We start from the raw sequence: 16,220 nt of genomic DNA on the forward strand, positions 1-16,220 counted from the left end.
AGCCCCCCCCCCCCGTTCTTTCTCCTGCTTTAGACATGACCGATGCCTATTTTTAACTCAAATAATGTTAAATAAGATATTGTATTTTTTCTTCCCCTTTTGATTGTCTTGACCTTTAAAATGTAACTTACATTGTATGTTTGCCTTGTTATATGCCTTGTGTGTTTCGTGTAAACTCCTTTTGGTTGTTGTTTGTTTGTTGTTTTTATGTTGGTATGCATCCGTAAAAATATTAATCAAGGGTGTGTAAGCAACACTACTACTAAATCAGATCCACCCAAAAGATAGCAAAAGGCCTGATAATGTCAGTGTATTTTGTCTGAAATCATTCCTTCCATTCCACATATTCCCATGGCAGTGTGTGTAAAAACAATATGTCAGAACATGACAAAGATGTCAGAAATAAAACACTCATTTTTTTGGTCAGGTTTGTATTGGATAGTGATACAAGGGAACATTTAGCCTATGTTTGTCAACACTTATACGTATGACATCTAAACAAAATGTTAATTACCTCTATCCGAATTAAAATAGGCAACAGATAACGTGGGTGTAAAAAACAAACTAAGAGAAAATACTATAGTTATCACTGGTATTGGAGAACTCTCATCATACAACTTTTCCCTTCAAAATAAAATTCCACTTAGTATGACAGCCGAGTTTAAATAGATTCCTTATTAGTGTATGCGGATATAATCCTTCCAAAGCTAGCAAGGTCTGGGATGAACAATTGCGAGATTAATGTGTAACAGAAGACAGCAGACTGGAACACTCTAAAATGTGCAGGTGCCAAAGGCTGCAATTAAAATACCCAGCTATAGAACAAATATAAAGTAGATAGAGGCATTGGGAGATAATATTATGCATATACCCTACATATATGTATATGACTCATTGTGCATCTTTTTGATGTCCTTGTTTTTATTGGTTTGGTAGTTGATGATGCTGGCTTAGTTACATGTCTCTTGTATGGTCTCCTCCATAGACACTTTCATCACTGTATGCAATATAGAGGAAAAAGTCCTCTTCGTGATGCTCCTGAAACACAGAGAAGAGAGAATCACAGAAAGAAAAAAAGTAATGCTGCTATGTTGACAACAATACTCACTCATACATTCACACACAGTATAAAGCGAGCGCGAGGGAGGGAGAGAGAGAGAGAGAGAGAGAGGGGGAAAGAGAGAACGAAAGAAAGAAAGAAAATGTGTACCTGATAAAGTTGCCCCATGGTTGCGGATGTTGGAGGAATGACATTGTTGACGAAGAAGAAAAGGGCATCCTCAGCCCTAAGGTGAATTCTTTTCCTGATTAGGAAGTAGAACTGTCCCACTTCAAAGATGATTTAAAAAGATCATTATTAGACCATATTATACCAATCAGATTATTGAGAACAAAATTCATGGTGTTACATTTATATAATTGTATTTATCAATATAATTGTAATATTTATAAGTATATATATATTATTATAATAAAATGAGTGGTTCTTATGAGGTTCACATAGCTATTCTAAGAGATGGCATAAAGATAAGAGTATTGTAAGCTTATACAGCAGGTTATTAGGGCCTATACGATAAGGTATGAAACAAAAACATAATAACCTGTTAGGTCTGACGGTACAAGATACTTCTTTTTGTCAAGATCCCCGATCCTGGCCTTAGGAGCTTTCTCCACAATCACCTGGAAATAGACACAGGTTTAGTAGAACGAAGGAATTAGTTATGATATAGAAGTAATTTGAAACAGAATTGACCTACTCTTTACACTAATGACTGCACTTCTAACTATGACTCTGGTTCAGTTCTACACTGCCATAAAAGTGTCCATCATCACATCCTCCACCTCTGCTTGGCTCAGCTCTGCATCTTTGCACACAAAGCGTAGACTTCCCTCTCTTGAAGATGTTTACTCATGTAAGATGAGGAAGAGGGTAGGGATAATCGTGGCTCCTCACACACTGGACATTCTCTCTTCAAGCGCTTTCCATCTCAGCGGAGACCAAAAGTGAGAGCCGTAATGACTCGAACCAACTGCCATCTCCACTATTCTTTCTTCAGGCTTGTGTATTATCTATTTATTTTATCTTTTGATATAGGAGCCCATACCTCTTTTAATCTCTATTTTAATATTTCTCCTTTTTCTCACTTGACCTGATTGTATGTTATAATGACACCTACACCAAGAGAAATTCCTTGTACTCCCAGTACTTGGCTAATAAATATTAGCCTAACTTTGCAGAGATACATCTAATAGCAGCCTAATCATTACATGAGTACATTTGATGCTAACCTGTCAGCACTTTAAATGAGTTATAATATTATAGCTACAGCTTGTGACATAAATTAGCAAGCTTGCGAGATTTGATCAGTGCTTTAGTCGTTGTGTCTGACGTTACACAAGTTTGTTAGCTTGCTAGTTTTGGTTAAAATCTACGAGATGCGTTAATCAGGGGAAAAAAAAGTGTGTTCCCCATTAAATAGAGTTCATTGCAGTATCTGTCGTTTGCCATTAAAATGTGGTGAACAATACACGGCTAAGGCTTGTTTACTTGTCAATTCGCGTTAAATGGTAAGTCTGACCGATTTTTAAAATGGTTCTCACGGAAAATTGATATATTCTGTGTATTTATCACAAAGCATGTCGTTAATTTGATTCATTTTTATCGCTTGACACACCTACTTCCAAAATGTAAATAACGTTAGCTAGTTGGGCATAACCAAATAGGAAATGAAAGTAGCCTACTTACTGGCACTCTGTCTGGATACTTCTTCCTTATTTTTTCACCCTCCGATCGTCTCTTCTCAAAAGAGTGTTCTTCTTTATACATAAACTTCATTGTCAGCGACGGAAATACCTTAATCTCGATCTTGAAATTTAAATTCTTCTCCGTTAAAGGTTCACGACCAGCTAACTAGGCTTATGTTTACAGTCGTGAGCTGGATTTTGACTATGACGAATGCGGAAGAGTTCCAAATAACACGGAAGGTCAGCCAGATAAAAAAAAATGACTACTTGAGGATGACGTTAGGAAACAGAACCGTACCAATCGGTTATTGCACTAAACTCACAGACCATCGGTCTAGTAGGTTGTATGATAATTCAATTAGATAGACTATGATACAACCAGAGACCCTAACCTATTTTACTGTAGCCTAACCCCGCCCCGTTGTTTTCGCTAATCCAATGAGAACGCGTTCTGTAGGCACAGCTGTACCCTACAAATAAATGCACCCCCGTCCCGTGACCTGACCGTGGGGGTATAGGAAAATATATACTTCAAGAGTTTGTTTTACATTGCACAAATCCTATACATTAAATTCATGTTTCATTTAATTTCAGCGAAAACTTTAATCATGAGGCAGTAAACCTTTATTATAAATGACAGGTTTGCAGGCTTGGGGACTAACGGAATACATGGAACTACGTTAGGATACTAGCCTGGATACCAGCCTGAACTCCGCCCACAAAACTACTAGAATTATGAGTATGACATCGTCAGGCTATTAGGATACAGAAAAAGGTAACTGTATTCCAGTAGATACAGAAAAAAAATACGTATTTAGATTACAGATACTAAATAGATTTTAAAATGCAGAACATTATATGATGATCGTGTGTGGATAAAACACAAGCCCCTTACCGAAATATGTTGAAGTTTCAACGTAAAGTGTGAGTATTAACAAAGCAAGTTTGGCTACATGTAAGTTAAATTAAACAGTTACCGCGGCTATCACCTTTACATTACAACATTCAAACAGCATAGTTCAACTATACTACTATACTTTATTACTCTGTAGATCCGCCCTATATTTTAATTTCGAACCATCTTATTGATGTCTCATTTCTATTGTCTCTATTGCACATTTGGCATTGAGGTATTCCAAGTCACGAAAACTGATGAAGTAACATTACTTTAATATTGTGATACTTGGATTAGGTTACTGAATAACATTTTTAACAGGTAATCATTCATTGATTGGATTACATTTTTAAAGTAATCCTCCCAACCTTGAAGTTTTGTAATTTTGATCTCATCACTTAGTTTTGTATGAAGCAAACTAGATAACCAGTCTGACTCTGCAGTGTTTTTAATCAGTGAGGAAGCATCTCTACTCCATGATCTAGAGGCACCTCTATTCCAAACCTATTCAATGGTGTTGTACTGATCAAGGCAGCAATCCAATCAGGTAGACACCAAAATGTTTTCAGTCAATAAAGGTACAGTCTGCGATTCTAATCCCATACAATGTCAAAATCAGGTCCTCTAGCTGTGTGTGTGCTCAAGAAAATATCTGCACTACCCGCCAATCAACAGGTTGCCTCAAGAACAAGGCAGAGATGGATGTAATTTGATTGGCTGTTGAGCTCAAACATCAACAAGCTTTTTGCCAGAATTGAGGACCTTTAGGTCAAAATGTTGCCTACAGACATTTCACTCCCTTTTCCACCCACCACAGAAAACTGTGCCATCAAAAAAGAAAGGATAAATGTTGTATGGCAAACGCACAAAAGCGGGCCTGCAGTGACGTGCATTAGGGCTCAGATACACATACGCGTCTTTTTTCAGGCAGAAACGCTTCAGTAACGCCTTGGCAAAGTGCGGCGGCCAAAACAGAAGCGGTGCGCTTCCCTGCCTTGCGCTGGAAAGTTGAGAATAGTTCAACTTTTAAGCGCACCTAAAAAACGCTTCAAAGACGCAACGCGTGGTGGAGAAGGGGCGCACGCTTTAAACGCGCCGTACCATAGGAATCAATGCATTTGCTCGCGTCCCGTTTTTACAAAAACGCGTATGTGTATCTGAGCCCTTAAGTGGCTAGCTGACCCACATTGTAAATAGGTCAGCTGAAGGACAGACAGGTAAAAACAAGGCAGTCAAAATACTGGGTAGGGTGCAAGGCTGTGAATGACACTGATGAAAAAAAATCCTGCTTGCATTTTGGGTATGTTTACCTCAATTTAAGCATTTTCTTGGGTTTTCTTCAAGACAAACCCACGGATATGCATTTGACTGTTACTGCCTACTTGTCACAGTGCATAGATTTATTAAATACCTAATACCTAAATTTATTGTATTCTTTTATTTATTCATTTTTTGGTTGATTTCTGGGGAGAGAACAGAAATCCTTTACAACAGTAAAAATAGTCTTTATGGTTTCCCACTTACAAATTATTACAATTCTTCTTAGATTCTGCCCAAGCGAGTTCTCAATAAAAATCAATATCATAAGATAAATAGTTGATATTGCTCATAACACATCCATTGAGATTTGAACCACAGCTCATTGCTATGGACAAAAAGAAAATCAAAATTTAAAAATACTTAATGGTTCATCACTTTCCAGTGATGGGGACCAATGACATGACTTTACCTGAGCATGGCGGTCAGCGAGAGGCTGAGGACAGGAAAGGATCAGCACTGGGAAAGGTGTAAAACTTTGACTTATAAAGATCAGGGGTGAAATAAGTGCTGAACAGGTAAACCCGGATAGTGACAGGGGACCGACTAGCCACGGTTGTTTCTTCTGTATTAAAAAAAGAAACTAAAAAAATGCTGAAACACAAGCACTCTCGCACAAATACTCAACATGCACACTTAGAATCCCATGACTGTAAGGCAAAGTTTCCATTTTGGACAATAGAAAAAAAACTAAACATAAATGCAGGCCTCTATGCCTCAGTGGTAAGAGTCCATAAGTGTCTCTAAAAGTCGTTATCCTCCATCTTCCTCAAACTCTTTACAATCCACTACCTCAGCAGAAGTGGTACCGAGATGAAGGGCTGATGGCTTCAGTAGTGGATGGAGGGCTTAAGGGGCTAACGAATGGCAGCAAGAGGCATTTCACAAAACCGTTGGGGCTCGGAGAGAAGGCTGGCCCCAGTAGACGAAATCACCACTGTCGATGCTGGTGTAGGTTTCGACTGAGGACGGATCGGACATCCGATGTAAACCTGAAGAGAACAATATGTGGGAAATATGGTCAAATATTCGGAATGTATATTCTTTCCTCAAGAGGAATTTGGATATGCTTTCATGTCTCCCCGAGAAGAAAAATGACAGAAGTGTGCAAACATGTAAAGGATGAGATGATACTTACCGTAGCGCATCCAACATCGGCAACAAATTTAAAAGTGCGGTGTCACTAGGGTCACTGAACCATGATTTGATTGGTATTGCATTGTCTGCAAAGAGAAAGGTGATGCATTCAATATGGTGTTCAAAGAATCACATTCAAATCATTATGCTGCTCCACAGGGCGGTTATATAGTGTGTGTCAGTTTGGACGATATCGTATACTTAGACTTCACAAAACCACATGAAACTTGCCATGATTGTAGCCCCACATGGCCGATACAGAAGATAAGGTTTGTGTCCCTAGCTGGTGTGCCCCTTCTTTGTAGCGCCCCCTAGAGTAGGCTCAAAGCACTTTTTGGGCAATAGCTCAACAACTGTTTCACCAAAAATGACCAAAAATGTTGGCCTCTAGGAGGTGCATCACCCTAGCTCATTATGATTAATTGTGGAGTAGGGCACCCTAGTGAAAAATGTTCAATTGCAAAAATCTAGCGCTTCACTAGCTATGTTTTGAACTTTTGGGGATTTCCGTCCATAGGGGGCACTGCAAAGAACACATTTCAATATCTCAAGAACAGCTTAAGCTGTAGTTTTAAAAATGTGGTATCTTGGCAACGCCTCAGGGCATATATTTAGGGCTAACAAAATCAGGCTCCTACCTTAATTAATGGGGAGATAACTATAACTCCACATAGGATGGCCAACTGCTCAAACAAGGCTAAAAAAGACTTTTCCTATTGACTTGCTCACTGTGCAAACACCAAATTTATCAGCATGGCTATTGAAAAATATTATTCAATAAGGGTAGTTTACACATTGCTCTTGGAGCCTGACGATTGCTGCTTGTGGTATTTTTTTCATTTATGATAATATATAGCTCTGTCCTATGTGGTAATATAGTGTTTTATAGGATCAATTTAGTGACAAAAAGATTAACAAATATCCCATGATTTGCAAACAAACAAATACAAAGCACACCTCTAAAACACACACAACGTGCTTTGCAAATACAAGACATGTCTTATAAAAAGATTTGTGTTTTGCAAATACAAATGCTACTTCAGGTTCCACAAATATAAACATAACTTTTGCGTGTCTTTATAATCGTTTTTTACGAGCGGAAGAAGTGTCATTTGTGGATCAGATTATTTTGATCAGATGATTTAGTTTTTCTGCTTGTTTTAAGTGGACACACGTAGCTAACTATATTGCTAGCTACTTTGCCCTGGTTTGTACAGCACATCCAAATGCAGCACTTTTCTCTTCATTGTTCTATTTTTAATATCTGGATGCACAATTAAGTTTCAATTAGCAGAGCTCAGTCTCCGTATGCATTATTCATGTCTTTGCACAACAGTCTTAATTCTAGGACATCCCAAGGTTGACATCTCTGTCTTTCAAAATTGACATCTCTCAAGTCTTTCCACCCTTGAAAGGTGGCTGTGGTCCAAAATCTTAGATCAGCTGTTTATGATGATCAAACCACCCCTGTGTGGCATCAAAAATGTCACTGTCAAAGCCACTTATATCAATATCTTTCCTCATCTTGATGTTTACATTTTGTGAAACAACTTAACTTTGTGATTGTTGATGTTTTCCAATTTTTTCATTGAGTCTACCACTAACAACATACTAACACAATTGCGCTGCTATGTGTTGATCCAATGGATGACGGTGGAGGAGTCTGGCGCATGAGGTTATGTTGATAATGGAGACGTTTATAGTGAGATTGACAGATCAACAAACCAATCACGCTGTCCCCGTGCTGTTTACCTTGTGGGTAGTAGCATGCTAACATTAGTTAGCTGGCTCAGACACCTCGCAAATCCCCTCAGATGTACAGTACTGTGCAAAAGTTTTAGGCAGGTGTGAAAAAATGCTGTAAACTAAGAATGCTTTCAAAAATGGAAGTGTTAACAGTTTATTTTCATCAATTCTTCATAAATTAACAAAATGCAGTGAAGGAACAGAAGAAAATTCTAAATTAAATCAATAGTTGGTGTGACCACCCTTTGCCTTCAAAATAGCATCAATTCTTCCAGATACACTTGCGCAGTTTTTGAAGGAACACAGCTGGTAAATTGTTCCAAACATCTTAGAGAACTAACCACAGATCTTCTGTGGATGTAGGCTTCCTAAAATTCTTCTGTCTCTTCATGTAAACCCAGACAGACTCGATGATGTAGAGATTAGGGCTCTGTGGGGGTCATACCATCACTTGCAGGACTTTCTGTTCTTCTTTAAGCTGAAGATAGTTGTTAATGACATTGGCTGTATGTTTGGGGTTATGTTCCTGCTGCAGAATACATTTGGTGCCAATCATACGCCTCCCTGATGGTATTGCATGATGGATTAGTATCTGCCTGTATTTCTCAGCATTGAGGACACCATTCATCCTGACCAAATCTCCAACTCCACTTGCAGAAATGCAGCCCCAAACTGGAAAGGAACCTCTACCATGCTTCACTGTTGCCTGCAGACTCTCATTATTGTACCTCTCTCCAGCCTCCAGCAAACAAACTGCCTTCTTCTACAGCCAAATATTTCTAATTTTGACTCATCAGTCCAGAGCACCTTCTGCCATGTTTCTGCACCCTAGTTTCTATGTTTACGTGCTTAGTTCAGTCACTTGGCCTTGTTTCCTTGTCGGGGTAGAGCTTTTTGGCTGCAACTCTTCCATGAAGACCACTTCTGGCCAGACTTCCCCGGACAGTAAATGTCTGTACCTGGGTACCACTGGTTTCTGCCAGTTCTGAGCTGATGCCACTGCTTGAAATCTTCCGATTTCGAAGGTAAATAAGCTTGATGTGTTTTTCATCAGCTGCATTAAGTTTCCTTGGCTGAACACTGCGTCTACGATCCTCAACGTCTTCTTCAAAAGAGCTGGAACTGCACATTTTGAAACCCCTGTCTGCTTTGAAATCTTTGTCTGGGAGAGACCCTGCTGATGCAGTATAACTACGTTGTGTCTTGTTGCTGTGCTCAGTCTTACCATGTAAATGGATAAAAAATAAACATTTATTGTTTACATTTTTCAAAGCATTCTTAGTTCGTAGCATTTTTTCACACCTGCCTAAAACTTTTGCACAGTACTGTATTTCTCAGTTACAATAACAGGGTTTTTACATTATACAGTGTCTATCTCTCTGTAACTTTTTAAAAATCTAAGCAAAAAAAAGTCAAACAAACAACTTTTAGGTACAAATACGACCATCTACAGAGTTTGGTCAGTTTGACAACGGATTACGTCACCCCATTCAAAGTGAATGGGGATCCGTCAACGATAAAGGAACAACGCAACAATGTGAGCCAAGCATTGATAAGTTGACAAGAAGATAGACTATTTTGCCCTAACAGGTCGTTCAAACTGAACTGAAACTTTATTGTGTGAGTAGCATTTATTTGGCAAGACATATAGTATTTTTTGATAAACGTGTCTTGCATTTTCAAAACACATTGTGTTTATTTGAGAAGTCTTTTGTATTTGTAAAACCTGGTGTTCATATTTGCAAATCGTCGGACATTTATAAATCACATTCTGTTTGTTTGCCAAGCGTGGGTATCTGTAACTCTTTTTGTCACTAAATTGATCCCATAGGGATACTGCTTCACACCCTTTTAGTGTACAGTTGTCACAATCACAGCTGAACAATATAGCTCCTTAGACTTTTTGGAAACATGAGTATCTTTCCTGTCTAGTGCCGTTCAGTGAATAACCTTTATTGATTCAAAAGATTGGTTCTGTCTGAAATATATGGGGGTCAAAATTTGAGAAAGGTAAGTTACTGCACATAACTTTAAAACTTCACAGAATGATGAAATATGGCTTGACAAATACATCTTAAAGGTACAGTGTGTAAAATACGGGGGGATTTTTTTTTTTTTACAGAAATAAAATGTTTATTCATAATTATGTTTTCATTAGTGCATAATCACCTGTAATTACGAATTATTGTGTTTTCGTTAGCTTAGACTGAGCCCTTCATATCTATGCAGGGAGTGGTCCCTCTTCCACCAAGTCCACAATGTTGCACGGACATGTTTCTACAGGAGCAGACAAACCGTAACACTGGCTCTAAAGAGGGCCTTTCACAATTTTATAGCAACTGATGGCCAACGTAGGTTAACCTAAATGTTTGGAATGGGAGGGGTGATGGAGCAGTATTCAGTTGGTTATACAACCAAATATAAAACCTCTCTGCTAGATAGCACTAAATCCTACACAGTGCACCTTTCGGGTTGAAGTATTTTTCTAGCAAGTTCTAGGGACTAAAGGCTGGGTGGCCTTTTGACACGAAGCTATCCATATTGGCATCAGCCTCCTCATATTGGTTTTACCAATACTAGAGTTAATGTTTACCCAACACTTAACCCTATCACGCCTGTACAATATTTGCTTTATGTGTTTTTGAGACGTCTACCTCAATGCGATCAATACTTTCCTGAAAAATCTCTTGTATGCAATCTGACATTGTCTTCATGTCTTCTGCCCTCTGGTGGATTATCCATGCCCTGTAGCCTTTGCATGCTATATTCAAAATGGCTGCAGTCATGTAGTAACTCACAAGTATTTGGTAGGGAAATGTTGGCAATTTTGAAGAAGTTACTGTAAGAATAACATTTATTTATATTGTTACTAATAATTAAATAAAAAATAAGTTATTGAAGCAACTAATAATTACTTTCTCATTTTATATTTTATGATTTTTTTTTATGTATGTATCAAAGGTATTTAAGGTAAATATATCAAGTATGAAATATGATGCAACAAGTATTTAAGGTAATTTATCTGTAAATCCCTCCATTGTCTTTTTATTGCAATTCATGATGCTAACAGAAAGATCAACTCTAATGACATGAAACTTGGTATACAGACTCAGGATCCCTTACTGAGGTGGTGCAAAAAATGTTGCATCATTTGACCACTGGAGGCGCTGTAATAAGCAAAAACATTTTGTTTGTTTGTTTATGCCTACAGGGCAAATTTGGAATAAAAAGAACCAACCCACATTAAATATTCTAAATGCAATGGACAATATTTTTTTTTGTTTCTAAAACATATTTTGTTGTGATCAATACATTGCCTTAAAGGCCTGATGTATCATATATGATACAAAACAAAGGTCCACTTCAACTTATTTTTTTTTAAATTTTCTGGCCCACGTTCAGTGTGACAGTCTTTACAGGGGTTAATTACACACACACACACACACACATATATATAAATATAGGCCTGTATTATTCTGTCTCAAAATATTTTTCAATACGGTTTTTATTTCATAGTTTCACTTAATTCTTTCACATTCTCTCACTTTATGTGGCAGTCATCATACGCACCCCTATGCGGTGCGTCTAGTTTAACTTTTTTTTTTCATTCAACAGAGACACTCACCTGGGTGGCTGCGATATGCTCCAGGAGAGTTATCCAGTATCACTATACTGGATAGGTCATTATGCACCACTGACAGGTCCTTAATATAGCCAACTAGATCCAAAGTGCAGTGCTAAAAAGGTAGAAGACAAAGTAAGGTCAACAAGAGTTAAAACATTGAACAAGTGTACACAATAGAATGAGATATACTAGATAAAATGATTGATGTCTTTTTAATTGTTCTTACTTATTATAAAATTCTAGACCTTGCAATAATGCAATAATGGTGAGTATACCTGTCTGTAGTATCTTCGCCTCAGAATGCCCTTATTATTATCCAATTTATCAGATACTGCTGATCCGTAGATTTCCATACTAGCTGTGAACACGACCAACTCATACCATTGGCTGACCTAAGGACAGAGAATCAAGTACTTGAAGTTAACCCTCAATAAGGAGCTGGCTTGAAAGGAGTGGTGGTGCATTTTATTTAGTTTGGTTAGGAATGGTGAAATCCAAGACATTATCCTACGAGAGAACAACCTACATAACAACATACATAAGGAACTACTGATTCCTAAAAATAAGTTGATTATAACTCAAAAGACATTATGGCTAAGACATTAGTGCCTAAATACCACAAACATCCATCCATATAAACCCCCCACAACCAAATTTGCACATAAGCCAGGACATAAATACATTGAAAAGATACTTACCACTTCTAAAAAGAAGTCCACATGTGGTCTTTTATGCACAAAAAACCTCACTGGATGTTTGTCTATTACCACCTGAGAGCAAGAAATAAGAGGTGAAAAGCAGATTTAGAGACTATTCAGAACATTTGTGTGAGCACTTGTGTTCTTATGTGCCAGCTTCTGTTATGTTATGCATGAACTTTTGGCATAATGCAAAGAAGATTACTCTATTACAAGAGGTCGTAACATCAGCTGGGCTGTTTGGGAACTGATGATGTATTTATCAAATCTTCCCAAATGAAATCTAAAACTTGCTTAAACCAAGGATGTACTGGTTCTTGGACTTACACACTGCATATACAAAGGCACAATGTGTGAACCGTATATATCCTGTCAAAACAAAAACATGAGATGAAGAATGAATCCTACTGTGGTATACATATCTCCCAGCACATAAAACAAATGGTCAGCACACACACACATAGCTATATTCCTACAATCTGTTAATAAATGTGAATAGATAGAAAATCAAGAATAAACGTAAATGTTTATCAAATTCAGTGCATTGCTCCTCACAGTCCTGTAGCTGCCTCTTCAGTGTTTGCAGTTAACAAAACAAAAAAACTCTGGTGTTTGTAAACAGACCTGTCCCTGTAAATAAATAAGCCATAAACAATCCTAGCCAGTCAACACAAGTGCTTCAGGAGCACAGAAGGTTGGGGTGCAATATGATTGGCTGTTAAGCTCAAATATCAACAACCTTTTCAGAAAACTAAATTGTGGACTGCAACATTACAGAGCTTCTTTCAGTTATTATACCGTTAGACTATGCCACCTTGCATGCTGCCTGTGCCATGTGATATGGAAGTGGGATCAGGAAGATAAGGTCTTGACGTTTATTGGTCCCTTAAATAGGATTTTGTCAATGTACTAAAATACTCCAACCTTGCAAATATAGCTATGAAAGAACTACTAATGGGCAGTGTGTACTAGTGGATTTGGTGAGTCTATATTACAAGTGGCACAGTGCAGAACAGCATGCCCTACCTTGAGAATAAAGTCTGGAGGCGTGCCAGGTCGGACCGTGGGTCTCAAAACCCCATCGTGATGGGAGTGGATCAGCGTCTCATCTAGGTCCAGCACCAGAATCTTACGTTTCACAGCATCTGAAGAAACAGCACCAGGCACCAATGGTTGTACACGCAAGGCCAGTATTACAGTATTATGTAGTGATATGCATGTCTAATGATTCTTAAGCATTTAGTGACACTAAAAGCTTTTACTCACTCAGTCTGTTTCTAGACACAGGTGATAGAGGTAATATGTCATAGCGCACTGTTTGATACTGAATTATCTGTGTGAAATAAATAACAAAGAGAACATAACGTGAATAGATGAATCACAAATTGTATGAGCTCACAATTACAGATGTTAGTTATTTACTTAAAAAAAAAAATATATCAGGTCCACCCAACAACAAGCCCTCCTAAGCTCTCCTGACCCGCATTTCCATGTGTGTGCATCTCAAATGGCTATGCCATGTTCACAATTTGCCTGTCTGTATTTTAGCTCCTGTTGACCTCAGGAAGTGTGAACATTTGGCCATATTACTGTTCATTTCAGGACTTTTCATCCTTTTATTCTCTATCTTTATCAGTGTTAGGTATCAGTGCCAAGTAAAGAATGAAGTACTGTGTGCAAAGGACATCTTTATCCCGCCCCCCAACCACCATCCCTAACTGACACTATTTATAGCCCCTCCCACAGCTGTCAGCTGTCATAAGATATCAAATATGGAGCTGTAGATCAGGGTGACTTCAGTTTAGTCATGAGTATCCTGTGGGGCCTCTTCACACTTGCTGACATACACAAATAATCATAAAACACACCTTCACATGGCCATAGGTATGCTCTCCTTAAAACATGCCTACAACAAATAACCCAACCACATTTGTTATGAGCTGTAAACTAAATCAGCTCCACAGTTCCTATAGGAAATGTGACACTTCTGCACACAAGCCTCCAATTACAACATTTTCCGGTCAATGTTATGTTTCAGCCTCTTGGACAGCCCACACAACAAATCAATTAGTAGGGATTAGAGTGTTTACACTTGGCAGAACTACAAGATATCCCCACAGTTCATGTCATTACATAAAAAGAACAACATTTGAAGGTCATAATGGACTGTTTGTCCCACCAGACCTATAAAAATAAATCATGCACAGCATGAGGTCTATGTCAGCTAACTATGCTGATAAATGAACATGGCCCAAAATATATTTCATGCATAAACCCTAACTGGGGTACTTTAACTAATAACTATCTGGAGGTTTAGCACACAAAATTAGCTGAAGCTCTAAAACCAATAACTGTAAAAACAAGAGTAAACTTTAACACTTCCAAGGCTTTCATATGTTTTCATTTACCTCTAATGGCCATACAAAACAACTGCACATACTCTTTTTCAATCTGAACTTGGCATTATCAGGTCAAAAGTCTAGGGTTCAACGAAGTGAGACACTGTATAAGCATCATAAACATTTGCATTGCTTAACTGTTTCTCTTAACCATGTGACTAACAAATTACATCTACTCCAATGACTGCAAACTGTGGCTCTGGCTAAGTTTGTACAAAGTAATTAAGAACACTTTTAGGAGCTAGACAGAAGTCTATGGAGTAATGCTTACTTTGTAGGTAAGTACTGATGTATAGGGTTCTATTAAAATGGCATAAAATCACTCTCATGTCTTCTGCAATTCTTTCTATTAGATTCAGAAACACAATTCAGAAAGTTCATAAGTATACTAGAACACATAAGGTAGAGTATAGGCTAAACACCATAATGTTACTTGTGCAAATACAGGCAATTTGTTACTGTAACAAAGTAACGGATACTAACCGTTCTTAAGTGCTTCCTGAGTATGTACAAAATGAATCCCCATATTCTGGACGCCACTCCAAGAAAAGTCCTTATCCCAAGTAAACACTGACGTGTTTTCAGCATGTTGATACGTAAAGATCGACGCAGTACGTCTCCAAACGTATATTACAATAATGTGAAATTGGTCCACAAACTTGGAAGTCCAGATGCAAACGACTTTGATAAAACTGAGTGCAGCTTCAGCTAGCTACAATAGTAGCCAGCTAAAAGCTAGCAACTTCCCTCCAGAACCCTACTCGTAAGTCGGCTCTTTATATCGCTATATATAACAGTTATAACCCAGTTATTGGGTCAACCTGTATTCACCTTGGAGTCCTCTTACTACAACAATTAACGTTACACCTAAGACAAAATAAAAGCCCCGACTAAACGGGCAAAAGCTCTAAGCTGGTTTTGTCAAGAAGACATTTCTTAGCGTTCACGAATAACCTGTAGCAAAACTATCTTCTAGAGTCTGACGTGAAAGGTTTCGGATAATAACTAGCTAAGTTGCTATTTCAATTCAAACCTGTAGTAAGCATTGCCAAGTCCACTTATTATTGTACCCTTGAATATCAGAATATGTGAGACCATTTACAAAACACGCAGAAAGTCACTGTGGACGCCATCAAAATAGCTCCCGAGCAAATCCGGAACCGTAATGAGGGCCGCCATCAGTATACTAAGTCGTCACTTCCGTGAAAGTCCCGATGAGACCGATCCCTGTCCTCACCGCAGTGGATTTGAAAAATAGAATAGATGTACAGTGGTAAGTACAGAGGCATTATAGCAAGATACAAAGACGGTTTTAGAAAGTAAAGTTTGCAACATATATTGTCTAAAAAGGTATTCAAAAAATGTGACAAAACAAGACCCATCTGTCAAAGTTCCCATTAAGGCTATGAATGAGGAAATACACCAGAAATTCCCTATTCTAGACATTTTGTCACATCATGTTTGTCTGCAGCATGAGGCTTTTCGTTTTGTTGTTGGTAGATATATGTATATAATTAGTTGGATACTGGTATAACAAAACCTACCATATTAAACATATTTGCCGCTTAAACAAGATTGTAATAGTGACAACACGTGGTCGCTGGCGACTACACACAGTGTGACGTCAGCAGGATTTCCACGCCTCTAACTTCTCATAG

At 38.1% G+C, this 16,220-nt stretch overlaps 2 protein-coding genes across 2 annotated transcripts; both read right to left on the reverse strand.

Moving 5' to 3' along the window:
* Nucleotides 1-429: 429 nt before the first annotated feature.
* LOC308364033 (gamma-aminobutyric acid receptor-associated protein) lies at nt 430-3,137 on the reverse strand. The gene is made up of 4 exons (XM_080836977.1): nt 2,747-3,137; nt 1,602-1,680; nt 1,211-1,329; nt 430-1,038 (listed from the first exon to the last, which is right to left on the reverse strand). Exons 1-4 carry the CDS (start codon nt 2,834-2,836, stop codon nt 955-957), a joined length of 372 nt encoding a protein of 123 aa, XP_080693103.1. The 5' UTR covers nt 2,837-3,137; the 3' UTR covers nt 430-954.
* A 1,974-nt stretch (nt 3,138-5,111) lies between these two features.
* Nucleotides 5,112-15,678, reverse strand: LOC308361394 (CTD nuclear envelope phosphatase 1A-like). The gene is made up of 8 exons (XM_080833735.1): nt 15,046-15,678; nt 13,430-13,496; nt 13,190-13,308; nt 12,164-12,235; nt 11,741-11,857; nt 11,466-11,577; nt 6,096-6,180; nt 5,112-5,949 (listed from the first exon to the last, which is right to left on the reverse strand). The coding sequence occupies exons 1-8, from the start codon at nt 15,148-15,150 to the stop codon at nt 5,889-5,891; spliced, it is 738 nt and encodes a 245-aa protein (XP_080689861.1). The 5' UTR covers nt 15,151-15,678; the 3' UTR covers nt 5,112-5,888.
* Between the last annotated feature and the right edge of the window lie 542 nt (nt 15,679-16,220).

Source organism: Sprattus sprattus (genome assembly GCF_963457725.1).
Source record: "Sprattus sprattus genome assembly, chromosome: 1".
NCBI lineage: Eukaryota > Metazoa > Chordata > Actinopteri > Clupeiformes > Clupeidae > Sprattus > Sprattus sprattus.